At 41.7% G+C, this 27,714-nt stretch overlaps 1 protein-coding gene across 1 annotated transcript in view; it reads left to right on the top strand.

Annotated features, from left to right (window-relative positions):
• Nucleotides 1-26,601, top strand: part of LOC124260076 (dynein axonemal assembly factor 11-like) — a 34,601-nt gene extending 8,000 nt beyond the window's left edge. The window contains exons 5-17 of the mRNA XM_046694325.1: nt 11-107; nt 865-940; nt 2,140-2,190; nt 7,251-7,310; nt 11,823-12,172; nt 16,111-16,167; nt 17,389-17,478; nt 19,141-19,215; nt 19,353-19,418; nt 22,051-22,120; nt 23,313-23,408; nt 24,756-24,844; nt 25,410-26,601. Coding sequence (XP_046550281.1) covers nt 11-107; nt 865-940; nt 2,140-2,190; nt 7,251-7,310; nt 11,823-12,172; nt 16,111-16,167; nt 17,389-17,478; nt 19,141-19,215; nt 19,353-19,418; nt 22,051-22,120; nt 23,313-23,408; nt 24,756-24,844; nt 25,410-25,593 — 1,361 coding nt within the window. The 3' untranslated portion in view covers nt 25,594-26,601. The remainder of the gene's footprint in view (nt 1-10; nt 108-864; nt 941-2,139; nt 2,191-7,250; nt 7,311-11,822; nt 12,173-16,110; nt 16,168-17,388; nt 17,479-19,140; nt 19,216-19,352; nt 19,419-22,050; nt 22,121-23,312; nt 23,409-24,755; nt 24,845-25,409) is intronic.
• The last annotated feature ends 1,113 nt before the right edge of the window (nt 26,602-27,714 follow it).

The following is a 27,714-nucleotide window of genomic DNA, read 5'->3' as shown; positions in this document are numbered from 1 at the left end:
AATGTTTCAGGATGTGAATCTCTCAAGAAGTTGGATCTAACAGTAAACTTTGTTGGTGAGCTGACAAGTATTGAGAGTCTTAAGGAAAACTACAATCTCAGGGAACTGTAAGTATATATGTTGTTTTGGTGTTCCAGTGTCATATCTAGTATTGCATGGCTAGAGACTCACATTTCTCATCATGGCTAGAACATTATAAATAAGGGGTTTGTGGACTGCACATTACATTAAATAATGCACGTAAAAATTCTTGGTAATTTTTGTTTGCTTCTTCCATGGTGTAAATAGACCAATTCTTTTAATATGTGGACAAATATAACATAAGCATAATCACCTTGTCTTAATAAAGTACCAATTTTAGAACTTTTTCTGGGTGGTGTCCCACTTGGGATTCAAACCCCTACTCTCAGAGTAAAGTACTTTAAATTGCCAGCTCATAAAGTCCACATGTGATTCAGATACATTTACACTTCCCTTCCACTGTCTTATATTACTGTGGTCGGTTGGGTAGGCTTGTGGTTAAAGTGTTGCCCGTCACGCTGAAGACCCCTGTTCAATTCCCCACATGGGTCCAATGTGTGATGACTATTTCTGGTGTCCGCTGCCTTGATATTGCTGGAATATTGCTAAAAGCAGTGTAAAAATTCACTCTCGCTCCCTCCCTCCCTCCCTCCTCCTCTCTCTCTCTCTCTCTCTCTCCCACCCACTCACTCACTCACTATTCAGTTGCTGGTGTGTCTGGGCTGTGCTTGATTGCTCTGCACGATACTCGACATCAGCTTTTAACATCATCTGCTCATTTTCATTCTGTCTAAACAAATGGTTTCCAGTACGAAACATTTAAGGTTGAATCTGTCTGCACAGGTTCCTCACCGGCAACCCCTGCAATGAGTTTGAAGGCTACAGAGATTTTGTGATTGCCACATTGCCACAACTGAAGGTGAGGAAACATAACACAACTTCTTATTTCACTAACAAATCTTAGAGCTGACAGACGTAACTCACAGAACTTGTAGCTTCAGGGGCTGTTGGGTAGCCCAGTGGTTGAAATGTTCGCTCGTCATGCCGATGACTTAGTTTCAATTCCCCACATGGGTACAATATGTGAAGACCATTTCTGGTGTCCCCCCGCTGTGATATTGCTGGAATATTGCTAAAAGCGGCGTAAAACCATACTCACTCACTCATGTAGGTTTACAATAGTTGCAGCTCTAAGGTCTCTTTGGGGGGCCATAGTTTCTGGGTTATAATTAACAAAGCAATATACTGCTGCTCAGAGCTCCAGATAATTTTCTGCTGTGCTCCTTATTTTTGCAATACAGGGCCCAGATTTTGAAGATAGATAGTCGTAAAGTTAATGTTAATGAATGGCACTTACGACTATCTTAGCGCTAAGAGCTTCGAAAATCTAGGCCCAGGAGTACTGGAAAATCTTAAGAGTACATTTAGAGAACATTAGAGAGTACATTTACTGAATGGAATTTAATGGAGTATCAGTAATCGTGTGTTTCGTTTCATATATGCACCACCACATCGCTACTCTTGTGTAAACAGGTCAATACACAATAAAACAATAATTTTTCAGATAAATATGTCTGTAAATGATTCTAAGACCGTACACCATTGCTGTGGTGCATATCTGCTACGTTTTCTAAATTATTTCCTACCGTATCGTGCATATGTTTTATCCGTACATACGCCGATACGGCCCTTATCTGGAGCCCTGGCTGCTGTTGCTTTGACTCCAGAAGGGTGATGGTGTAGCCTAGTGGTTAAAGCGTTGGCTCGTCACGCCAAAGACCTGGGTTCGATTCCCCACATGGGTACCATGTGTGAAGCCCATTTCTGGTGTCCCGCGCCAAGATATTGCTGGAATATTGCTAAAAGTGGCGTAAAACTAAACTCCCTCACTTAACTCCAAAAAGGTGGCATTGATGTAAGATTGTTGTGACTCTGGGAATGAACAGAGGGACAGGGAGTTATTTTATATATTTTTAACCATCTGTAACACAGACATGTTCACTAGTATGTCAGCTGTTGACACAAGAAATTAAACATTAAATTTTTAATGTGCTGGGTTTGTTATCACACCATTTTGATGGATGGAATATGCTGACTCTTTGTTGTTATACGTTTCAGTGGCTGGATGGGACAGAGATTGATAAGTCAGAGAGAATAAAAGCTGTACAGGTAATGTTATCAGTGTGCGAAATAGTCACTGACCCTCTAGCCCATGGCTAGTAAAAATTCAGTTAGGCCAGTACATCTCCTCTGTCACTGGCCCGACTGGCTAGTGAATTTTCATGGGGTCATTTTGTAAATATACTGAACATCAAAACGCACCACCTGTAAATTTTGAAATATGGTAATAGGATTGTTGTGAGAGTGAAAATGAACGTTGGAAATGTTGTTAATAACACAAAAGGCAATAAATAATGCTGTACATTAAAGAACAGATTGCCTGAACACATCATGGAACACATCACATGACAACAACAAAATTCATGCAGAACACACACGAAAAGCACAAATTGCATGCGTAAAACATGCTGATTAGGGGTATAAATGGCCGTCGGCAAAAAACTCTTCTCATTTTAGCTGTACCTGCACAAGTAAGGGTTTATTTTGCAATGCCAAGATTGTCACCAGAGGAACAAGAACGGGCGTTGGGCATGTTGCAGGTTGGCACACCAAGTAGGATTATTGCCAGGCGATTTGGTTGCCATCATTCCACCATCATAAGACTTGCCAACAGGTACCAACAAACAGGAACCACCAGGGACCGCCAACGTCCTGGCCAGGCACATGTTACCACCCCTCGCCAAGACATTGTTTGGCGCCATATTCGGGATGGTACGTTGCCGGCTGCCAGAACCGCCAACGCTGTCCAAGGCCGACGTGGTTTAATCAGTGCTTCCACCGTCCGACGCCGTCTCCATGCGGCAGGATTATGGTGTTGACACCCTTATGTTGGACCCATCCTGACTGATAGACATCGCCATGAACGCCGACGATGGGCTGAACAGCATCGTTTGTGGTTGTTACGACATTGGCATGGTGTTGTGTTCTCCGACGAGTCACGTTTTCACTTGCGAAATGCTGACGGGTGTACGGGTATGGCGTCGACATTAACATCAGGACTGTGTTGTGCAAACAGATCGATGGGGTGGAGTTATCATCACAAAACCACTCTGGTAGTTTGTCGTGGCAGAGTGAATGCCCTTTACTATTGTGACACCATTCTTCAGAACAACGTCGTTCCCTTCTTTAACCAACATCAAGATCTGCACACATTCCAGCAGGACAATGCTCGAGCGCACACTGCACGTGTTCCAACACAGTTTCTGGCAAACAACAACATTCCTCTACTTCCATGGCCTGCATTGTCACCAGATTTGTCTCCCATTGAACACTTGTGGGATTACAACGGCCAACGCCTCTCACGTCGCCAACAGATCAACAACCTTCGGGAACTTGAGAATGCCTTGCAACAAGAGTGGAATGCATTGCCTCAAAACATTATTCAGAGACTTATCAGTTCAATGAGGAGACGTTGCACAGCTTGTGTTCCTGCTAACGGTGGTCATACACATTACTGACTTTCCAATTTGACTCCATCTTTCTTTCATGGTCAGCTGAATTAAAACTTCACTGTTTTGCTGGATTGGTTCTTGTTTCTTTTCTTTACCAATCATTGGACTACAAAAGTATGTAAAATTTACACCGATTGCTCATTTATGCTCTTGGAAATCCAAACTAATACAGGTGGTGCGTTTTCAATGATGTTGAGTATATATTACTCTCTCAGACTTGTTAAGTTATAATACACTTTTACATCATGCATGATTAAGGCCTGATAAAAATGTTCATTATATTTTCAACTTAATTATGAAACCCGTGTCATGCCAACAATATCTTATTCTCATGTATTTTTGTAATCTTTTGCTTAGTTTCTACATTCAAATTTAGGGCTAGTGAATTATTTTGTGGATTAGTAACTTTCAGGCATAGCTAGCCCAACTGGCTAGAAAAGTTCGGAAACTGTTTAGCACTGGTTATCTTATACTCTAAACAGAGGTTAGTGCTGTGTTGAGGTAGTGATCCTTTATGATCTAGGGTCTTGTGTCGCCATTCTTTTAAAATATACACAACCCTTGAAGATCCGGGTTAGAATTGGTCTTCAGCAATCCATGCTTGTCATAAGAGGCGACTAACGGGATTGGGTGGCCTGAGGCTCGATCGCTGACTTGGTTGACACATGTCATTGTATCCCAGTTGCGTAGATCGATGCTCATGATGTTGATCACTGGATTGTCTGGTCCAGACTCGATTATTTACAGACTGCCACCATATAGCTGGAATATTGCTAAGTGTGGTGTTAAACATCAATCAATCAATCAATCATACAGACCATATCCTGTATCTTTTCTAAACACATACATATGAAATGGTCAGAATCACACAATGGAGGTAATAATTTTTGGTTTCCTTGAAGATCCCAATTTGTGTTATTTTGAAGTTCATGTTTAACTGGAACCCGTGAAGATCTGAATTAGGATTTGTCAGGCAGTCAGCTTCGCTGTCTTGGTTGACACATATCATCTTATCAAAATTGCATTGACTGATGCTTATGCTGTTGATAACTAGTTTGTCTGGTCCAGACTCGATTAATTACAGACCGCCGCCATATAGCTGGAATATTGTAGAGTGTGGCGTACCTGCCAAGGGGAGGTAAAACCTACAAGGTCATGTATTTCAAGTGATGCGCTCTCAGCAAGCACTTGCTCAAGTCACCAAATCCCAAAATCATCAATTCGTGTCAATCCTGTGATAACCAAGTGACGCGTGTAATCTTAACACCGAAATGGCTTTTTGTCTCTTTCAGTAAATCTGCATTTTGTAAAGATCACAGTAAGAATGGGAGAGAAATGAATAAAATATTAGATTACGAGCAGCTTGGTTATTGCAAACATTTATCAGTTTAGTTTGCCCACAGACAAAAATCTTTGATAGATAGTATGCTTGACCTCTGAAAACTAAAGTGTGCATTCAAGACCAACTCATGTTATTGTTCCGGGAAATGCTGTTCTCGTGCCCCTCTGGAAGGATTTCATATTGGTACATGAACATCAGAACTACTTTAAACAAGAACAATAACTCAATTCCAATGGCACTTAATATCACCAAAGCACTTGTACATTTTGTTGCTGTTTTGGTTTTTAATTTTTTATAGCAAAGGATTAAGTCTCTTTGATACAACTAAAAGGAGAAAAAATATTTGTTAAAGACATATTCTAACATAATTATAACCAGCTGTATTTCCAAATGTATATTTCTAAGTAGAGTTTGAGAATGACAAATGGGATTTGTTTTATTTAATATGCAAATAAAATAATCTTTTTTTTCAGCTACATTAAATCCTAAAGCAGATACTCAAAATATTTCTGAAACTGAACATTCAGGTAACCTTGCTGCCAGACCCCTGGTGGAATTTTAAATGAATATGCTGAAAAAAGGATGAATGACCAAAAAAAGTTAAACTAAAATAATCTGGTCTCCACCGGCATGATTTTGCTGTAATATTGCTAAAAGCAGCGTACTATTATACTTGCTCACTCACTCAGTCAAACTAAAATATCCCCAGAAATGTGAAATATAAGCCAGATGTTAAAGATTAAAGTTGATTTAGTTATATATAGATGTAATATTATTGTTTTGAAACTCTTAGCGATTTATAATTACATTTCCTAAAAAGGTTGGGAAGCACACATACAATCTCCAACACCAGCCTGGAAGTTTGTCAGAAATATGCTCAGTAGGACCCCATGAGAGCCCTTATGTAAACAATGTCACACATTTTCGACAATAATTTGGCATATATCATACATACTGGGGCATATGCTTTCACCATAAATTCCTATTGATTCAATAAAAGACTTACTATCCCTTACGACTTGCCTGAAATTGATAACTGAAACTTCAAGGCGAACAGCTTCCAAACAGGGAACACTTGCCATATATGGAATGTAAACAATTGCTCTGTACATCGAAAACTTTTGCACACGGTGGTGACAGTGATTGCAGAACTGGTTTCAATCACATAGTTATGTGTAGGACATTCGCTTGGGGTTCGCTTGGAATAATGTTTGGCTGGTAGAGTTGCATTAATTCATTAGAACTTTTTGATTTAATATTGTAATCTAAATACGTAATTATTTTGGGAATAATATAAGTTTTTCACTGGTCACGAGGGGGGCATGGGTTGATGTACCCTCGATGTTCGGGCTCAGGGAACATAAACAAACATTGAGGATTCATCAACCCATGGGACCCGAGGGACCAGTGAACAATGTATTTATCTTACCAAACAGGGGCGGTGGGGTAGCCTAGTGGTTAAAGCGTTGGCTCGCCATGCCGAACACCAGGTTCAAATCCCACATGGGTACAATGTGTGAAGCCCATTTCTGGTGTCCCCGCCATTGATGTTGCTGGAAAATTGCTAAAAGCGGCGTAAAACCAAACTCAGTCAGTCAGTCTTACCGAACACCTTAATGTTAATTTTGAACTGTTTGAAGCACGGGTACAAATCTTCGTGTTGCCATCGCTAAATTTTGCTGACAAGAAAAACAGACTTAGAGTTATCTCCCTTCCATCGATTTGTATTCACAAAACATCAGTAATTTCCGTACATTACGTGATTCAATGTTATTCGAGATAAAGAATTACTACCACGAAGTACAGAATGAGTTGCCATTAACAGCCGGGTACATTGAAATGTTACTCGCATGTAAGCGGGGTACATTGAAAATAACAGAAGAGCGCTCAGCCAATCAGAAAGCGACATTTATGTGTGAGGTAAGATAAATAATATTGTAGCTTCCCTGAGGGCTGATAGTTAGTATTATTGAGAGAAATGCATTATGTTATTTTTAGAGAAGTGTGGTGTGACATTGTGCCTTTAAGTACTGGGTATTAATTTTATCAAGGCACCGCAATCATTGCGCATGTTCTGATGGGTTTGTCATATTTTCGCACATAACAAGCATTGATAGGGTGACGAGTCTTCTTGGAGGTTACGGAAAGTGGCGAGTGCTGACAAATGTTGGGGGACGAGTCTTCTTGGAGATTACGGAAAGGGGCGAGTGGTGACGAATGAAGTGTATTGTGACCTTTCTAAAAGCAATTAATACACATTAGATTTCGCAAATTTAAGCACATTTAAATTGTAACGTTTTTTCATTTTGTTTCAGGAGTTGAATGCCATCAGACCCAAGATCTTGGACCAAGAAAAACAGCATAGGAAGAAAAGGGTGAGTTACCATGGTGAAAGGACATGTATCCAGCATCGTTTGCAATTAAGGGCAGTGTATATAATAGTTTTGAAATGTGGCCTGTCCAAGGACCTGCTGTCCAAAAACGTGTCCAGTCCTGAACAAACACAGCCAGTCCCAAAACCTAAAACAATAAAAAATCGACAAATGTTGAAACAAGAATGAGAAAGAGCATGATTGCTAAGACGAAGTTCAAACCAAGTTATGTTTTTCAAATATTTCCCCCATCGAAAGGACGGCCTTACTTATTTAATAGACAGTCCTTCACAAAAATAGACCGTCAAGGACGGTGGGACAGGTTTATATATGTTATACTCTGTTAGTGTTAAGGGGTGTAGAAATCAAAAAAATTCAAATGTCCAAAAAACATTTAGGAAGTAAACTGTATGGAGAAATAGTTGAGTATTTATAGTTATCACTAAAACTGCTTTTTTTTTCACTGAGATGCCCAAAAAGTATGCACTACATCTGGAGGGGTAACTCTAATTCATAAACATTTATTTTTAAACTTATCCTATCTCCGCGACTTGCACCTCTCTCTCTTCATTCGACCATGAGTGGAAGCGAATTAAAACTTTGCTCAAGACCTACCTTGCCCCTCTCCCGTGCTGTGCATGCCTTCCTGTCTCAGTCGTGCTCACTAGTCCATGACAGCCATGACAGCACGAGGCATGCATGATCCTCCTGCGTGATCACCTCACATACTCATTCTCTTTCTTGTCGGCTCCACTGAGTGGGCGCGTGAAAAATTTTACCGTCAGAGAATTGCTCAAAATGGTTAAGCCTGTTAAGGCCAGTAAGCGGAAGTTTTCGTCCGTTGTAATAAAGTATTTTCAGCATGGGACCCTCACACATCGTGTGTTGATTGTGTGGGTGCTTGTGACTGGGACACTGCAGCTGTCCTAAGTGTTCAGGTCTGTCTAATGAGGCGTTTAAATCTTACAAGCGTGCTTGTGCCAGGCGTTTGGCAGATAGGGCTAGGACTATTTCTGCGGGGTCTGGTCCATCTCCCGCTAAGAAACAATGCTTAGATCGCCCCACCCTCACTGCTCACCGTTCTCAATCGGCCGTCTCGCCTGGCGAAGATTTTATGGGCCAGCCGTCAGATTCCTATTTATCTGAGAGCGTGAGGCGGCTTTTAGGGAGGTTCCCTCACCCAGTTCACGTTCTCAGGGCGTACCAGGGTGGTAGCGACCGATATTTCTTCTCGCCAGACCTGCGATCTACATTATCTCGTAGGTCTGTTTCTTCGGAACGATCACAGACTTCGAGAACTTCTAAGCATTCATCGTCAAAGCGGGGATCGGCGCGGTTGGAACGTACCCGTTCTCCTAATTCCACGGTTTCATCTAACCGGAACAATTCACCCACACGAGTTGAATCACCATCTGGTGCGAAGGTTCGAATGCGTTCTTCCACGGCTGGCAAGAGTCGTTCTAGGTCTCGTTCACTTTCGAGAGCCGACTCACATAGCCGAACCGGCTCACCTTACCGAACCGGCTCACCTTGCCGAACCGACTCACATCGCCGAGCTGGCTCACACAGCCGAGCCGACTCATAGCGAAGCTCACGAACCGGCTCACCTTACCGAACCGGCTCACCCTGCCGAAGCGACTCACATCGCCGAGCCGGCTCACACAGCCGAGCCGGCTCACCATGCCGAACCGACTCACCCTGCCGAACCGGCTCACACGGCCGAACCGGCTCACCAGAACATCCTCGAATGAGTTCAGTTGATCGAACTGATTCACGTAGTCGAATGGGTTCCTCTGGCCGTACTGTTTCACGTACTCAAATAGGTTCACCAGGACGAACCGCTTCACATTCCGACTCAATTCACCTCAACAGGTGTTTCCGTTCGACTCACCACAGCGTTTTGATTCCGTAGTCGTTCAGTCTCACCTAGTCGAAGTGGTTAAGCCATTTCCATCCGGTTCACCTAACGGCTTGGTGTCTTTCGTCAGAGGGATAATAGAAATCGGTCTCATTCACCTCAGGGGAATCAGAATATCCCCTCTAGCCAGCCTTGTGCTAGTAGCGTCTTCACGGTCAGTGCCTTCCCATGATAGTACACATCAACTTAGCGCCGTTCTATGCGGGTGGTTTCACCTGCTAGGCAGCGTTGCGGCTTCAGTGGATCAGCGTTCACCTTCCGCGCCTTTCCACTTCTATTTTGCCCGGTCACAGATTATTGCTGAGTCTTGGAATCCTGCTATTGATTCGGCTCCAGCGCGGATTTAGATACCATGCTTGCCCGTGCCGTTCGTCTGCTTGGAATCAGTGTCACTTTCGTCCTCACATGTTCAACAATGCGTCTGGCGTGCCTTAGCAATAATCGTTCGGGGATTTGAGGGATCGGACTTCGATCTCAGACTACTTTCCCTTCACCTGGGCAGTCAGACATCTCCACTCCTGATGGCAGTTTTGATGTTGTTGAACCGGCTCCGCGTGTTAGCCTGGATAGTTGAAAAACTTCAGCTACCTCTTAGTAAATCTCCAGATGATTTGGCCCGTCTTATGCCATGACTAATAGAGATGTTGCCAGTATCACACTTCCTTTAGCCCATGTCTTCAACAATTGCCTTCTTCTCTTGGCTTGGCGGCTTTCAACAAGCTTAGAAGGGCGAAGGATGGTTTGTCTGCTCAAGGTTCAGACCATCCCGGCACATACTCATGGTGTGAAACTTTGGTCAGCGGCACCTTCAGTCGATGATGACATTTCCATGGTCTGTGGCAAAGCGTTCCATTTCGCCGTATTTGGTGGAAGACAGGGGAATTGGCTCACTTAGATACTACGGTTAGCCATGCTATCCCTGCCATTAGCTGCATTATTTCAGCTGTTTGGCTGTTCTGCGGGTGATCAACCATGCATATCACGGACCAGGGCGCATACATCAGGGGTAGTATGACTCTGATTTTAGACCAATTCCAGGTGGTCTTGAGCAATTGTCTCATTTTTGGCTATTTACTTGCAATACGGCGGCGAAGTCCGTTGAATTTCTCCTCATGGGAAGATAGATTCAAGGCTGAATTATTTCGTCAACCATGGTGGGGGATCACGGTGTTCAGTGGGGCTATTGCTGAAATGCATCCAAGGTGGACCGTCTTAACCAATTTCAAGTATCTGTTGATCTCTTGGAATTGCAAAAAGTCAGCTCAAGATTCTATTGGCATCGCCCGAACGCACAATTACCCCTTCCAACCCAGACCTCCGGGACTGTATGAAAGGCGCAGCCTTCTCAAGCTGCGTGGCAGAGGCAGGGAGGCCATTTAGGTAGTTCGCATCCATTAAGCCCTATCGACCCGACACGGGAACTGGACATAGACAGTCAAACAGTGACTCCGCGGAAGTCAGAGCTCGGATTGGTTCTGCGGATCCGGTGGTTCCAGTGTTCGATTCCCCTGTAGGAGGAGGTTAGGTCTGTTTGCTCCCAACTGGGAGGTTCTGGGAGATCCTTTTGTCACAATGACTCTCATTCGCGGCTATCGACTGCCTGTGGTGGGGATCCACCCTCACCACTCAACCCTTGCAGCAAATATATCCTCTGGATCGGGCTGCAGTCCTTTCGACTACAATCCAAACTCTACTGGAGAAACATGCAATAGAACACCTAGATCAGGTGTGCATAACTCCAGGATTTTACTCCCGATTTTTCTGGTGCCAAAGAAAAACTCCAGCAAGTTTCGTCTCATCTTCAATATGAAGACATTCAGCATTTCGATTCCTGCAACAACCACCTCATTTTCGCATGGTATCGGTCAGTCTTCTCCGCTCAATTCTGAAGAAGGGGATTTCCTCATATCCCTAGATCTTCAAGGCGCATACCTGCACATTCGATTCACCCAGATCGCCGAATATCTCAGGTTCACCGCCCGGGGCCATCACTACCAATGGAGCGTCCTTCCATTTGGAATCTCTGGCCCGTGGCTTTTTACTCGGGTGACCAAACCCATCAGCAGTTTCCTACATTCTCGGGGGTGACTTTCGAAAGCTATATCGGCGATTGTATTCAGGCACAACAGGATCAAGCGTTCTTCAAATCCATCGGGGAGTTCACCATCAGGCTGCTCAAACAGTTAGGGTGGCTCCTCAATTCACGAGAAGTCGGAGTTAACACCGACTTCGCAGACTTCAGTTCATAGGAGCAATCTTGACACAGAACAAGCCAAGTTGTTTGTTCCCCAGGACAGGTGGACCAAAATTCAGCGTCTGGTTCGCTAGCCTTGGATCACCCCAGAACTCGCCAGTGGCAGGAGTTGCTGGCGTCTTAGCGTCAGCTCAGGCTCTGACTTACAGAGGTCAACTGCAGCTTAAGCCCACTTCAGTTATTTCTCGCCCTCATCTTCAAACCAACAACCCTCAGGTGTTGATTCGGTTACCAGGGAACTCACGTCCAATTCTCGTTGGTGGCTCAGCGTACAGAATGTTTCGCCCGGCGTCTCTTTGGTGCCATTCAGTCCAACCCATCAGTTGTTTGTGGGCCTCTCTAGAAGGTTGGAAGCCCACTTCCTTCAGCATCAAGTGGCAGGGCAGTGGTGCGTCGAAGACAAGTCACTCCACATAAACATTCTGGAGTTCAAGGCAGTATTACTGGCGATTCAGCACTGGCGGCTCTACTCAAGATGTCTCACCTGCTGATACAGTCCGACAACTTCGGCGGTAGTGTGGTACATCAATCACCTAGAAGTCGGCCGGGCTCAGCAGCACTCCTACAGTGGGCGTTTCGTTTCTATCTTCTGATAGATTCTCTCAACATCGTCGCCAAGAGCCAGGCACATTCCGGAACAAAGAGCGTGATTGCCGGCGGCTCTGTCTCGTTCAGTCGCCGTAAGCCCACAGAGTGGCAACTCCTGCCAAGATTTTTGGACGATAATTTACCCGATCTCGACCGAGTGTCGATCTGTTTGCCACTTTCGGTTCAACTCCCAACTGCGAGATTAAGTATCTCCAATTCCAGATCCACTAGCTTGGGATCACGGCGCCCTGGCCATTCCTTGGGAAGGCCTCAGCGGCTTATCGTTTCCACCTCGGCTCTACTTCACAAGGTCATTCAGAAAATTCTGTTAACCAACAAAGTACAACTACTTTTGGTAGCGCCATTTTGGCCAGCGAGAAGTTGGTTTCGTCGGCCTAAAAGTCTAGTCAGTCGAAGCAGCATTCCTCTTCCCGTGCGGGGGCGACCTACTAGTTCATCCGCTTTCGGTGTATCACGAGTCACCACAGGCGTTCAATCTTCGCGTATGGCACATTTGCAGAAATCACTAATAGCCAAAGGTTATTCTCACAGAGTGGCCTCAGCTATCACTGCAGCTCATCGTGCGTCTACCCGTTCTTTGTATGGCGATAAGTGGAAGAAATTTGAATGTTATTGTCGGGTCAGAGGATCGGCTTCCCCTACTACTGCTTCGCCCCAGGTTGTTGCGGAATATTTACAACATTTGCGGGCTACAAAGGAAACTCAAAGGGTTCCACTTTAGCCACCTACTTGGCGGCTCTTAATTCGGTCCTAGCCCGCGACTTCTGAGTGCGAAGGTTTCGGCCGGTGCGGAACTGCAGTACCGCCGTTCTTTTAAGCTAGCCGACCAATCCAGGAAATTTAGATCCACCAGCTTGGGACTTATCCGTGGTCCTGCACCACTTAGTGTCGAGCATTATGAACCCTTACAGGACAAGGAGTTTGAACAAGTTTCATTCAAGACCTTTTTCTTATTGCCTTGGCCACAGCGACGCGTATATCAGAACTGCATGCTCTAGATATCAACCGTGTCCGTTTTGAACAGAGTAGACATGGCAAGGTATTGTTGGGATTAGCTGGGATTTTATTGCAAAAACCAGTTGCGGGTCAACCTGATCGTCTTTTACAATCCGCCTTTGTCTACCATATTGGGTCCAGCAGATGTTGAAGATCTGTCTCTTTGTCCAGTCAGAGCGCCGCATTTACCTTAAAGCATCGCCAAAGGCGCCGCCCGTCTGCGTAAGAGGCTATTTATACCCTTGTCTCACGGCTTCCAAAGGCGGAAGTTTCTCGCGCACAACACTCTCATATTGGCTCGAGCTACAATACTCTGAGCCTACACTTTTGCGGTTTGCCACCACCTCGACAGTCAACCCTCATGAAACCAGGGCTTTGGCTTCTACTATGGCGTTGCATAGCAACTGCTTCGTTAACTGCCATAATGGAGGGTGTTTTTGGCGATCTGACCGCGGTATTTTCGTCTCATTACCTCAGAGATGTGTCGGTGCCGGATATTCAAGGCCTTCATCAGTTTGGACCACTTTCGTCCTTGCCCAGCAGTTATCAGCGGCACAACATCGCAGATAATGAACTTTCTTGTGCTCCGATGCTATATGGATCCCACTGTGCAGTTGATCCCAAAGTAAGCGATCGTTTCTGCTTGTGTACAATCTGAATAAATCTGAAAAACTTTTTCTGATTTCGTCTTTATTTCTTCGGGATTTAGATTTTCTCCTCTCATTTGTTTGAGACTACAGAAATTAAGCCACCTCACTTACTGTCCTCTGCTCCGCGGAGTAATTAAGTCAGTGAAGTGAGTCCTTCGAAGTGTTACGCCGTGGCGTTCATGCTCCTAAGTGCCTATACACATCTATGTGATCTTATTGTGGTAAGTAATGGAAGTCATAAGATGATGTTGTGGTACTGAGCGTTAAAATTGTGAGTTTTACCGATTCAATTTCTCTTTCACCCTCCTCGGGGCCGGTGTCTGTGGGGGTTGTTTGAAGCAGGGGCTGGCCGATACTAGTCGTTTGACTTTTATTACGGGGGTACCTTGGAAATCGTGGCGATGCGACTGATTACACTTTCGTTAAGCTCGTCCTTTCACTTTGTGAAGGTAGTGACTGAACACCACATTGCTTTCGGGAATCCGGTCCTGGGAGCAATTGTGCTTAATAAGTCAATGGGTTCGACCTAACCCTGCATGCGTAGTAACTTGGTAGTTATTGCCCTACCTTGCAGTTGCTTCCCTCACGGTTGTTTGGAAGTAACACTGGCTGTTATCGGCTTGAATTCGGGTAATCTATGACCCACCTTCCTACCGTGGGATAAGTGCAAGTCGTGAGATAGGATAAGTTTAAAATTTGAAAATTTTAACTATAAATTGTATATTTATATACTTATCCTATCTCAGCGATAAAATCCCTCCTACCTCCCACTACATAGATTACCACCGTTCGGTTTGTCCTTTTATGGCTCCAAGATCGAGAATGAGTATGTGAGGTGATCCGTGGGTGAGGACTGCATACCTCGTGCTGTCATGGACTAGTGAGCCGCGACTGAGACAGGAAGGCATGCACAGCGCGGGAGAGGGGCAAGGTAGGTCTTGAGCAAAGTTTTAATTCGTTTCCACTCATGGTCGAATGAAGAGAGAGGTGCAAGTCGTGAGATAGGATAAGTATATAAATATACAATTTATAGTTAAAATTTTCAATCATACTACAGTGGAAACCGCCTCTAAGCAAAGACCGCTTAACTAAACAGACCTGATAAGTAAACACTTTTCTTTGGTCCCGCAAGTCTTCTTCATTAATTATCACTATTAGAGTTCAGTTAACTAAACTCGGATAAGTAAACAATACCGCTTAACTAAACGTCTTCTCAAGGCCCCTGGAAGTAAATTACTTAACAAAAGAGACTGGATAACTAAATTAGCGATCACCACATAATCCGACATGAGGGGCAGTCGTGTCAGTCTCCAGTCAAACAAACATCCTACTTACAGCTTGCTGACGTCAAGCAGTTGACAATACACTGACAACTGGAAGCCAGCCCTGATAAGTTGTTCATTGTTACATATGTATATATATACATGCATATGGTTGTCATTTGCAGGTTTTGATGAGTTTGGATAAGTAAAATACCTGATAAGTAAACAATTTTGGCGAGTCCCTTGAAATTTTACGTATCAGGTTTCCACTGTATCTTATCCAGTCTTAAATGGCGATGGGGTAGCCTATTGGTTAAAGCGTTTGTTAGTCATGCCTAAGACCCAGGTTCGATTCCCCACATGGGTACCATGTGTGAAGCCCATTTCTGGTGTTTTTTGGTTTGTGGTAGGAGAGCACTAAAGTGTTCTTTGCTAGTTGTATGAGAGAACTATGTCAGTGGCAGGAGAGAACGAAAGTGTTCTATGTTTGTGGTAGGAGAGGACTTAAATGTTCTTTGTTAGTTGTAGGAGAGAACTATGTCAGTGGCAGGAGAGAACGAAAGTGTTCTATGTTTGTGGTAGGAGAGCACTAAAGTGTTCTTTGCTAGTTGTATGAGAGAACTATGTCAGTGGCAGGAGAGAACGAAAGTGTTCTATGTTTGTGGTAGGAGAGGACTTAAATGTTCTTTGTTAGTTGTAGGAGAGAACTATGTCAGTGGCAGGAGAGAACGAAAGTGTTCTATGTTTGTGGTAGGAGAGGACTTAAGTGTTCTTTGCTAGCTGTGGTGGAGAGAACTATGTCAGTGGCAGGAGAGAACGAAAGTGTTCTATGTTTGTGGTAGGAGAGGACTTAAGTGTTCTTTGTTAGTTATAGGAGAGAACTATGTCAGTGGCAGGAGAGAATGAAAGTGTTCTATGTTTGTGGTAGGAGAGGACTTAAGTGTTCTTTGCTTGTTGTAGGAGGGGACTTAAGTGTTCTTGCTAGTTGTAGGAGAGAACTAAAATGTTCTATGTTTGTGGCAGTAGAGAACTCAAAAAGGTATAGGTACATACATACAATACATACTGAAATATAATTTATGTTCAGTTTTATATAAGGTTCTGTGTTTTTCAGAGACAAGAATGAAGGCAACCATGAAGGAGAAGATTTTAACCTTGATGCTGAGAAAGAGTAAGTTGCAGAATAACGACCTGTTCTGAGAAGCATGATGCTGTTTGTCAGTGATCCCTGATTCTGCTGATAATGCATATACGATTATTTGTAATGGTTAACAAAATGGCCTCAGTGATTCTGGACCATGAGATACACCGTTGTCAGATGCACCAATGTAAGGCTTGCTCATGAGATCGATAATCGTAAATATCATCAATGGGAAGAATTATCAGTGATTATAGATATAAAAATTGTGTCATTGATAATTTCATGCTTAAACTATTGAGATAATGTTTTATTTTAGGTGATGTTTATAATCAATGGCTGCTTCTAAAGTTAGTTCAGGACGCTGGTTTTGTTGGTGATCCATAAATAAATGTGTCACCACTCCCCAGTGTGCTCATGCTGTTGATCACTGAATTGTCTGGTCTAGACTCAATTATTTACAGACCACTGCCTTATAGCTGGAATATTTCTGAGTGCGGCGTAAAACTAAACTCACTCACTCACTCACTCACCAGTGATATGAAATATCTTGATTTCTTTTGGACTTCGGGATCGGGTGGTCAGGCTTGCTGACTTGGTTGACACATGTCATCGGTTCCCAATTGCGCAGACCGTTGCTCATGCTGTTGATCACTGGATTGTCTGGTCCAGACTCGATTATTTACAGACCGCCGCCATATAGCTGGAATATTGCTGAGTGCCGCGTAAAACTAAACTCACTCACTCACTCACTCTTTTGGACTTGTTTTTGGCATTTTAGCTCAAATTTACTTTTCGATATTTATCAATAATCAGTTCATATGTGGTAAACAATTATTGATCTCTATGAGTTACATCGATAGCCAGACCTACAGCCATGTCATCATATGCCGTTTCAATCTCGGGGTGGTGGGGTAGTCTAGTGGTTAAAGCGTTCGATCGTCACGCCGCTTAAGACCCGGGTTCGATTCCCCACATGGGTACAATGTGTGAAGCCCATTTCTAGTGACCCCGCCGTGATATAGCTGGAATATGGTTAAAAGCGGCGTAAAACTGAACTCACTCACTCCCTCGTTTCAATCTCATTAAGTGTATTAGGAGATAGAGTTTAGCACACAAACACGTCTTTTTGATTAAAGTTGACTATTTATTTTATGCCAGTATCTGTTCTGAAATCTCAAACCTGTAACACGCAAACTCTGTTCTGTCTGAAAAAAATAGTATGAGAAATACTTGATGAAATATTTCCCCCAGGTTTTGGGATGAGAAAGTTCCGTTCACACCCGAGTCACGGCGAGAAGTCCATGATCACATGCAGGAAACCAAGAGGAGGGACGAGGAAAAGTAAGGACATTGTGTGAGGATAATGATACAAATACGAGATATATGAACATCGTACATGTATCTCAATACTATTTATACTGTAAGATATGATGCATACAGTTAATGGGGGCGGTGGGATAGCCTAGTGGTTAAAGTGTTCGCTCATCACGCCAAAGACACAGGTTCGATTCCCACATGGGTACAATGTGTGAAACCCATTTCTGGTGTTCCCCGCTGTGATATAACTGGAATAATACTAAAAGCGGCGTAAAACCCAACTCACTCACTCATTATACAGTTAATGTTTCATATACACACACAGAGGTTTTCTTGCTGTAATTGTTTTATGCTTATATATACCTGTATCTCAATACAAATAATACTGTAAGATATGATTAAACAGTCAACTGTTCATATTCACTAGGGCTGCAACGAATACACTATGTGGCGAATATGATACGTATCATGAATTTTGGGTAACAAATACGAATAATTATTCACGAATACAATATTGTAGTTAAGTGATTGATGTACAATATGGAACGCCCATGTTGACAGTTTTGATTTGTCACAGCAATAACCAGTGATCTCATGACACTCAAATTTGGTATGTAATAGTTATAATCGACAGTACCATGTGCGGCCTTGGCAAACTAACATGACTTGCTCTACTGGAAGTCTAGTACATATTCATTTCTTGCATATCTCACTTTCCAAAAGTGCACAAGGGTTCAAGTAAAACGTGCTCCCTTAAAAAAACTGTAAATATTCGTTAATATTCGTTTCTGGTGAGCACAAATAACGAATTGAATTCATGAAGGGCTACAGTTCGATTCACACATGTTCTTGCTGGAATTATTCTTTCTTAACTGAGTGGTATTGTAGTGTTGGGAATTGGTTTAAATCTCATAATTGATGATTGATTCATTACAACCGATCCATCATCGAAAAAAATTGGTTAGCGTCCTTTATTAAAATTTTCCTGGTTATGTTTGTTAATGTACAAAAAAAATAAAGAAAAAACATCTTTTGGTTTTTATTGCAAATTGCACAAAATGTATTTGCGAATTTCACATCTTTAAAGGATGACTAGTATGTTAGGAACATGAATTTCATGGAGTCTTTAAAATAAATTCAATCATGAATTGGAAGAGCTTGTAGTGCTAATGAAATGTAACAGACAAAACCAACCTTGTGAAAAATATTGTTATTGCAAACAAGTGTTCCAAAATTGTCTGTGTTCGATTCTGAGAAAACATGATCCCCAACCGCGTCATACCAAAAGACGTTAAAATATGGTACTTGTTGGTCCCTGCCTGGTGCTCGGCATTAATGGGTATAACAAGGACTGGTCAGCTTGGAGTCAGTATAATGTGTCTTAGTGGGGTATTCATGCTTCACTGCGGCATGGTATCTCAGTTGGCTAGCACTATAAAACCAGCTTCAGTCTGGGCTAGTACAAGCAGCCGCACCTACACATACACACACATGCACGTCTTCATATGAGCAAAATATTCTCCAGCGCAACGTTAAACCCAATTTCACCTCACCTCAACTCTTATTGCAACTGTTGGCACTGAATATTCATCAGTTAGTATTGATATGCTTTTGTATATGGTTGTGGTATTTTTGTCCTTTGTTCATGCTCTGTGTAGGATTCTAGGAATATATTTACTCTTTCAGAAATAAGATAGAAGAAAAAACACCTCGAGCTCTGTTCGCTCCTGATGGTCGCCCCTATAATGTCAATGAACCAGGGTAAGTTGTTCATTTTCTAAACTCCTTGATTTGGGACAAAAAGATGTTTCCTTTTTCATAGCTGAGACCATATCAGTGCATTAAAGAAGATTTTAAGCTGAAAGAAAATATGTCATTGTTATCCGTTTATGTTGCAGCGTGGATTTCACGTTAACAGACGATGAAGAAGGAAACATGATGGTGCTTGATGTAGCCTGCTTCAAGTAAGTCAGCATGAGTCGGGGCAGTGTATGAAATAAGCCGAAAACCCAGTCAGACATCAGGGCTGGTAACTTCAAAATGTTACCAGCCAAAAATCGATTTAACCAGACCAGACACCAAGATATGGTGAATTTACTCAGATGTATGAAACATACACAAATTTTACCAGACCATCGGGCTGGCTAGCTGTAAATTTAGACCGTCCGTCAGAAATCTAGCCTGTCTCGGACGGTCGGGCAGGCCTTATTTCATACACTGGTCGGGGATCATTCATTGTTATAGGTGTGTATCCTGTAGGTAGTACGAACTGACTGAGTTTGGTTTTCTCGCCGCTTTTAGTAATATTCCAGCAATATCACAGCGGGGGACACCAGATATGAGCTTCACTCATTTTACGTGTGGGGAATCAAACCCGGGTCTTCAGCGTGACGAATAGACGCTTCAACCACTAGGCTACCCCACCTCCCCAGGTGACTGAATACTGTAAATCATGAATTAAGAAGTGCGAGAGTCTAGTCTAAAATGCGTCACAAAATTAGTGCGAGCTCAGGAATCTGTGTTGATGAACCTGAGGTGATGATGTTTTTGATTATGCTGCCATGTTTGATCATGTGATTGCTTGCTACTACTTGTCTTATGACAACTGATGATCCTGCGTGGTTGGAGAATTTGTCCGGTCTGGCTGATGTGCTTGAGTGACTTTAAACAATGACCAGTTCTTGTAACCAGTGATAATTACATGTCACTTGAGATACATGGTAATGAGGAAGTGACCTGTTTTGGTGTAATGTGTAGTGTCAACACTTCTGCTATTGTTACATAATTTGCCGACGAATAAGTTTAATGGATATCAATTAGTGTCATGGAAATAAGAGCTCATTTGTCAGTTAATTTTATGAGAGATGTCTAAATTGTTGTTATTTTCTGTATTGTTATGATGAATGCTAACCTGAAGACAATAAAGACGACAAGAGATTTACATTTTCTTTTATTAAGTTCTCAAAAGTAGACATGGTCAGACTGAAATGAGTCCTTATAATAATGCGAGATGAGTTATATACAGATGCATTTTTCGCATTAATTTCATGATTTACATTAGATCAGATGGTCAAGGTCATTGGACTGGCTGATGGTGTGACATTAATTTTGTCGATACAAAGGTATCACCAATTGGCAGTACAAAATTGTGTGACAGTACAATTTCACAGTCAGTATGATAAAAAAGGCAGTGTTTCCAGCAATACAGATGGTAATATTCACCTCACTACAGCAATGGTCAAGTTCTTATAATGGGCTGAGTATCAAGAGTAGAAATAATCTCCCACAATAGTTTTAACTTCTTGTAACTTTCGATGTAATGTGAGATGCAAGAGTTGCCTCCCCCATACCTAAGGAAAAGACTCCAGACGATTCTCCAACTACAGTCATGGGACATAAGTATTCGTCAGTCGGCGAAATTCTCATAGACTTGTATGTTATTTTAGTGTAGCTGTAATAATTTTCATTAATTCAGTTTCGTTACTTGGTTGTCAAATTGTGCAGATTGTTAGGAAATCATCTTGGTCACAGATACATAATTTCCATTTAATGTTCCTTCAAGTATTTTCCGCATTGTAGTTACATGAGCAACATATATACAACATTGTGTATTCTTTCCCCATTGACCGCCATGTTAAAAATTGTCATAACCATGACACGCATCAATCAAAGTGTGGTTATTCTTGAAATACTGAATGGAAAATATAACGGAAATTATGTCTTTGCAGTTGAGATGATTTATGACACACGTGCAAAATATGAACATAATAAAACAAAAAGTAAATTCAAGACAATTTTTCTAGCTGCACCAAATTGACATGTAAGTCTATGGAAATTATGCACAGTGACGAATACTTATGTCCAATGACTGTACATGGGTCTGTATGTAGTGTAGACACCTTTAGGGTTTCAGAACTCTTCGAGAACTCTAACCAGAACTCTGTCTAAATATGCAACTTTTAGCACTGTGACCACGGCCACCTACTGTACCATGTTATACACTTGGAACATTGAAACACAATGCCAAACGCTACCACATTCAAGGGGCGTGGTGGGCGAGATGTCTTAGGCGCCAGCCTAGTGATCCAGTGAGCTCGAGGTGCCGGGATCAAGCCCACCTGTGACTGGATATAAAAACATGGGAGTCATACTTTGTTTGCAGACTCTTTCAGTGTTGTCACAAGCCCTATTTTATACAGTACACAACCCTGTGCATTTAAAAGAATCCGCGAATCCGTTGGTAAATGACCAGATGGTGGCCACATGAATACGTGCAAACACCTAGTTGCGGGTACAGCAACATGCAGTAAACTTGGACAAAGTACTGTGACTATGTGTCCCAGTCCATCCAGCTGTGTATGGATGCCTCGTAAGGATGGGAAAGCCACATTAACTTGGTGCGCCTAGTGTCTGCAAAAGTTGCATGATCCCCAGGGAGTTGAGATTGATAATACAATGTGCCATTGAAATTGACATCCAATGATCGAGGGAAAAACAAAGTGCCTGTGAACAGCCTAGCTGGAACTCTGCGCTATAAATAGATGATAACTAACCACATAACAGTACATAAACGGAGCGTTAACGTTGTTATTTCAGACACATGGACACCTCCCTCCTGGACTGTGATGTGCAGACCAACTATGTCCGAGTCTTGATGAAAGGAAAGGTAGGTTTGGGAACACTCATCATACAGAGCTTGAGAGTTAGTGAGTGAGATGGGTTTAACTCCACCTAAAACAATATTATGTCAGTGTGTCTCAGGTGCATGTGGGAGGAAAATCGGAACTAACTTGGTCATTTATTTTTTCTTCACATAATGCAAAGATATAATGGCATCATTATAATGGCTGAGTAAAATGGCAAATGATTCTCCCATTTATGCCTGCTTTCAAATGCTGAAGTTGTGTCTGTTTTCATACCATACAGTTGTGTCTGTTTTCATTTCATACAGTTGTGTCTGTTTTCATACCATACAGTTGTGTCTGTTTTCATATCATACAGTTGTGTCTGTTTTCATACCATACAGTTGTGTCTGTTTTCATACCATACAGTTGTGTCTGTTTTCATATCATACAGTTGTGTCTGTTTTCATATCATACAGTTGTGTCTGTTTTCATATCATACAGTTGTGTCTGTTTTCATACCATACAGTTGTGTCTGTTTTCATACCCTACAGTTATGTCAGTTTTCATACCCTACAGTTGTGTCTGTTTCATATCATACAGTTGTGTCTGTTTTCATATCATACAGTTGTGTCTGTTTTCATATCATACAGTTGTGTCTGTTTTCATACCATACAGTTGTGTTTGTTTTCATACCATACAGTTGTGTCTGTTTTCATACCCTACAGTTATGTCTGTTTTCATACCCTACAGTTGTGTCTGTTTCATATCATACGGTTGTGTCTGTTTTCATATCATACAGTTGTGTCTGTTTCATATCATACAGTTGTGTCTGTTTCATATCATACAGTTGTGTCTGTTTTCATACCCTACAGTTGTGTCTGTTTTCATACCCTACAGTTGTGTCTGTTTCATACCCTACAGTTATGTCTGTTTTCATACCCTACAGTTGTGTCTGTTTCATATCATACAGTTGTGTCTGTTTTCATATCATACGGTTGTGTCTGTTTTCATACCATACAGTTGTGTTTGTTTTCATACCATACAGTTGTGTCTGTTTCATATCATACAGTTGTGTCTGTTTTCATACCCTACGGTTATGTCTGTTTTCATACCCTACAGTTATGTCTGTTTCATATCATACGGTTGTGTCTGTTTTCATATCATACGGTTGTGTCTGTTTCATATCATACAGTTGTGTCCGTCTTCACATCATGCAGTTGTATCTGTTTCCAGATCTTACAGTTGTGCCTTAGTGAGGATGTGAACCCAGACTCTAGCATTGCCCAGCGGTCACAGATTACTGGCCACCTCGTAGTCAAAATGCCAAAGGTCTGTGTCACCTACAAGAATTCGTTAATATCTGTAATTATGATTTATGTGGATATTAGCCTAAAACAGTATATGTACATTATTATTTGAATTGTGAAGTTGGTGTTTCCGGAAATGAAGTGATATGTCAAGTGTCAAGTGTTAACAGATGTCAATTTTTTTCTCTCTACTCAAAGCAGCTGTTAGTTTTTAGTGCTGATGTGTGCATTGGAAACATTTTTTTAAACCGCACATGTTTTAAATTACAGCTACCATACGTAAATTGTTAGGTTTTTTTGTTTATTCTTCCACTTAACTGAACAAGAACTAATTTTTGTCTTTATTGCTTAAAGAATAATAAGAAATTACAGTTATTATATAAATGATAGACAAAGAATTTGTACCTACATATTAATTGAATATTTTGGCAATTTTCATTGTTGTATGAACCCATGAAGACACGGGTTAGAACTGATCTTCAGTAACCCATGCTTGTCATAAGAGGCGACTAACTGGTTCAGGTGGTCAGGCTTGCACATGTCAACTTATCTCAATTGAGTAGGTCAATGCTCATCCTGTTGATCACTTGATTGTCTGGTCCAGACTCGATCATTTACAGACCGCTCCCATATAGACGGAATAATGCCGAGTGTGGTGTAAAACTGAACTCACACACACATTGTTGTATGAATAATGAACAAAGATTCTGAGCCTGTTAAGCAACATTTTTATGTTGAAAGAATGTTAGCATAATCAGTAGTGAAATCTCTGTTTCACCAAGTGTGGCCTAATACATTTCTCCTGATAAAATGTTTATATTCACTGTGTTATGGAATTCAAATAGATTTGATTTTATCTGTACATGGAAGGGAGAGAACTCTGTTGAGGTTAATGAAATGATGATTTTATGGGAAGAACTTTATATGAAGAAAACAAAACAAATAAATCCTATGCAGTGAGTTGTGAAACGTTGATGCAGATGGGTAGACTGTTGTTTTGTGACAAGACATTGGATGTGATTACCAGGGGGACCTGAGTACAGGATGATGTTGCCATCTCAGGTGAATATATTTCCTCAGAGAACAAACGACCCGTGAAGATCCGGGTCAGAATTGATCTTCAATAACCCATGCTTGTCAGAAGAGGTGACTAACGGGATCGGGTGGTCAGGCTCGCTGACTTGGTTGACACGATGTCATCGTGATCCCAGTTGTGTAGATCGATGCTCATGCTGTTGATCACTAGATTGTCTGATCCAGACTCAATTATTTACAGACCGCCGCCATATAGCTGGAATATTGCTGAGTGCAGCGTAAAACTAAATTCAAAGAGAGTATTTCTTGTTTTATCCAACTTTCCTTATTGCAGACCAAACAAATCATCACAGCCAACAAACCCAAGAGGACAAGTAATAAGGAAAATTGTCCTGATTCACAACTAGAAGACAAAAAACAACAGTAAGTCCATTTTGTATACTCCCCATAAAACTGAGGAAACAAATGAAAATTGAATGTTTCTGATCCATTGACTTAAGTAATAACGATGCAACGTCATGTTTGCTTTGATTGTTTGTTTTTTGTCGTAAGAGGCGACTAACATGATTGGGTGGTCAGACTCGCTGACTTGGTTGACACATATCATTGTATCCCAATTGTGTAGATCGATGCTCATGCTCTTGATCACTCTATTGTCAAACTCGATTATTTACAGACCGCTGCCATATAGCTGGAATATCACTCACTCACTCACTCACTCAACAACTCACTCACTCACTCACTCACTCTCACTCTCACTCTCACTCACTCTCACTCACTCACTCTGATACCATACTAAATCTGGATAGATTGCATGGACAGTAGATGTACTAGGTGTCCCATAATGTCTGTACCAATGTTTCAGAGTTTTCTGTCTTTCACCCTGCTTGTCAACAGGATAAAAATTACCCTAATCCTATCTTCTCATTTTGCCCTGACGGTGATAAATGTTAACACAGAGACTTGAAAGATGCTTTGTCTTTGACAGATCAGGTCCCGTTCTACTAGAGGTGGATGAGACTGCCAGGAAGTGTGTTGATATCGGGAACATTGTGAAGGACAAGCCAGAGAAAACAGTTCCTCCCCTAGGCTACAGTAACAGGAGGGACATTCCGGTGCCGCCAAACTCGGATGACTTTGTTGATAACCCTGATGTTCCACCTCTGGTGTAAACATTTCAGAAGGAATAAAGGGCTGCATTTGCTCAATTCACATGGCAGAGATGCTTATTTTGGCATTTTAGAAACCCATGCTCATTGGTTCAAATTGTGCATTTGACCTGATTATCTTTCCTGGCACCATACTCTTGCTGTGGGTTTAAACATGTCAGGCCTGCATTAAGCTGTCAGGCCCAGTGTGACTGAAATACTGATCAAAGGGTTACAATCGCGATCCGGGTAGTGGGGTAGCCTAGTGGTTAAGGTGTCCCCTCATTGGCACATAATGTGAGGCCCATTTCTGGTGTCCCCGGCCGCGTGATATTGCTGGAATATTGCTAAAAGCGGTGTAAAACTAAACTCACTAACTCACTGAAGCAAACCCACACACACACTCCTCTGGAGAAATGAGAATGCAATTGTCTTTGGAGAACCACATAATGTTCCATATTCAATCCTCATGCTGTTGATCACTGGATTGTCTGGACCAAACTCAATTATTTACAGATCGCCGCCATGTAGCTAGAATATTGCTGAGTGCAGCGTTAAACAACCAACCAACCAACCAACCAACCAGCCGTATTCAATCAGGGCTTGATTTAAGCATTTAGACCTTGCGCTGGTGCAACCTGAAACTGCAAGAAGCAGCCTTATCTTTATGCCAACTTACGCCCTGTGCACGTTAATATTCTGTTGTTCATAGAACAGACTTCAGCTGGGAAACCGTATGATGAGGAAGTGGCTTGGAGCAGTGACTCTGATGGCTACAGGGACCGTGATTGAATGACTGTTACTGTTCATGTCATTAAACTTTATGAAGTAAGATCAGTCATATTCAGTAGAATACTTTTGTTATTATGTCCTAAGTCATCATTTCCTAAAGTCAAGCAATACATATACATATTGTTGGATAGTAGGTTTTCAGACAGCAGTATTTACTCGCCCTATAATGATGCAGGTTACCTCACAAAGACATCGTAAATATTTGTGTTTAAGATAAAGTTGTCTTTAATAAGTTAGTGACCAGGCTAGCTATTCTCGAAACATTCGTAGCCCTACGAACTTCTTAAGCCCATTCTTAACACATTGGCCAAGATCAAAGTTACGAATTCTTAGGGCTACGAACGTTTTGAGAATAAGGGCCCTGGACCTAGATTTACGAAGCTCTCCTAGCGTTAAGATGGTCGTAAGTGTCATACAGTAACATTAACTTACGACTATCTTACCTCTTAGAGAGCTTCGAAAATCTAGGCCCTGGTTAACAATTGTTCATGTGATAAATGAGACAGCATAAAGAAATCCATAACAATGATTTTTTCAGCAGCAGGTGCAACCTGTTGTTTCCTGGTGCAACAAGGTTATTACCTAAGGTTGCACTGGGTGCAAGTAGGGTTAATTTCTATAAAACAAGCCCTTTCAATAACATGAAACCTCCATACAGTGTCTGTTTCAAGATGTCCTTGTTGTGTAAAACAAAATGTGTCAACTATATCATGTTCATGTTACCATTATTCCTGATATCTTCTAGCCTTGTCATCTTTTGGTGCATAGTCTAAAATATCTTTCCAGGAAATTTATTTAAGAAAGATTTGTTCATGGTTCATCGTTCATGAAGGCTTCATGGTTCATCGTTCATGAAGGAACAAGTCATGTTTTACCCTTCGAACATTACTAACATAACATTATTATTTATTAATCAATCATTGTATTTTGTTCCAGTGCATCCAATTTATTATGTGATATTTCATCAGTTGTTTTAAAGAAAATGCAGATATTTGACTACATTTATTCCTTGATTTGAAATCAGTATGCAGCATTCCAGTGTCATTTTGTTCATGAACAACAGCTCAGTTTCCATTCTGTCCCAAACATGTTTATAGGTATGAAATTGTGTAAATAATGATAATAACAATGATGGCTGTTTATGAAACACCTATTTAAACACACTTGTACATGCTCAAGACGCTAACACATATGAACATATTTGAATTATTTTTTCTGTTTTATTTATGATATTGTTATTTGCATCCGTCCATGTTACATGACCTATAAACCATTTTATCAAAATAATGCTTTCAATCATCTGTTTGAAGTTGTAAACAGGCCATGTGCCTCAATTGTTTTCAGACCCAAGTG

This window comes from Haliotis rubra, unplaced genomic scaffold (genome assembly GCF_003918875.1).
Source record: "Haliotis rubra isolate DU_JTF1 unplaced genomic scaffold, ASM391887v1 Scf75, whole genome shotgun sequence".
Taxonomy (NCBI): Eukaryota; Metazoa; Mollusca; class Gastropoda; order Lepetellida; family Haliotidae; genus Haliotis; species Haliotis rubra.
Note: the sequence above shows the minus strand (reverse complement) of the source record. Positions and strands in the feature narration are given on the sequence as shown.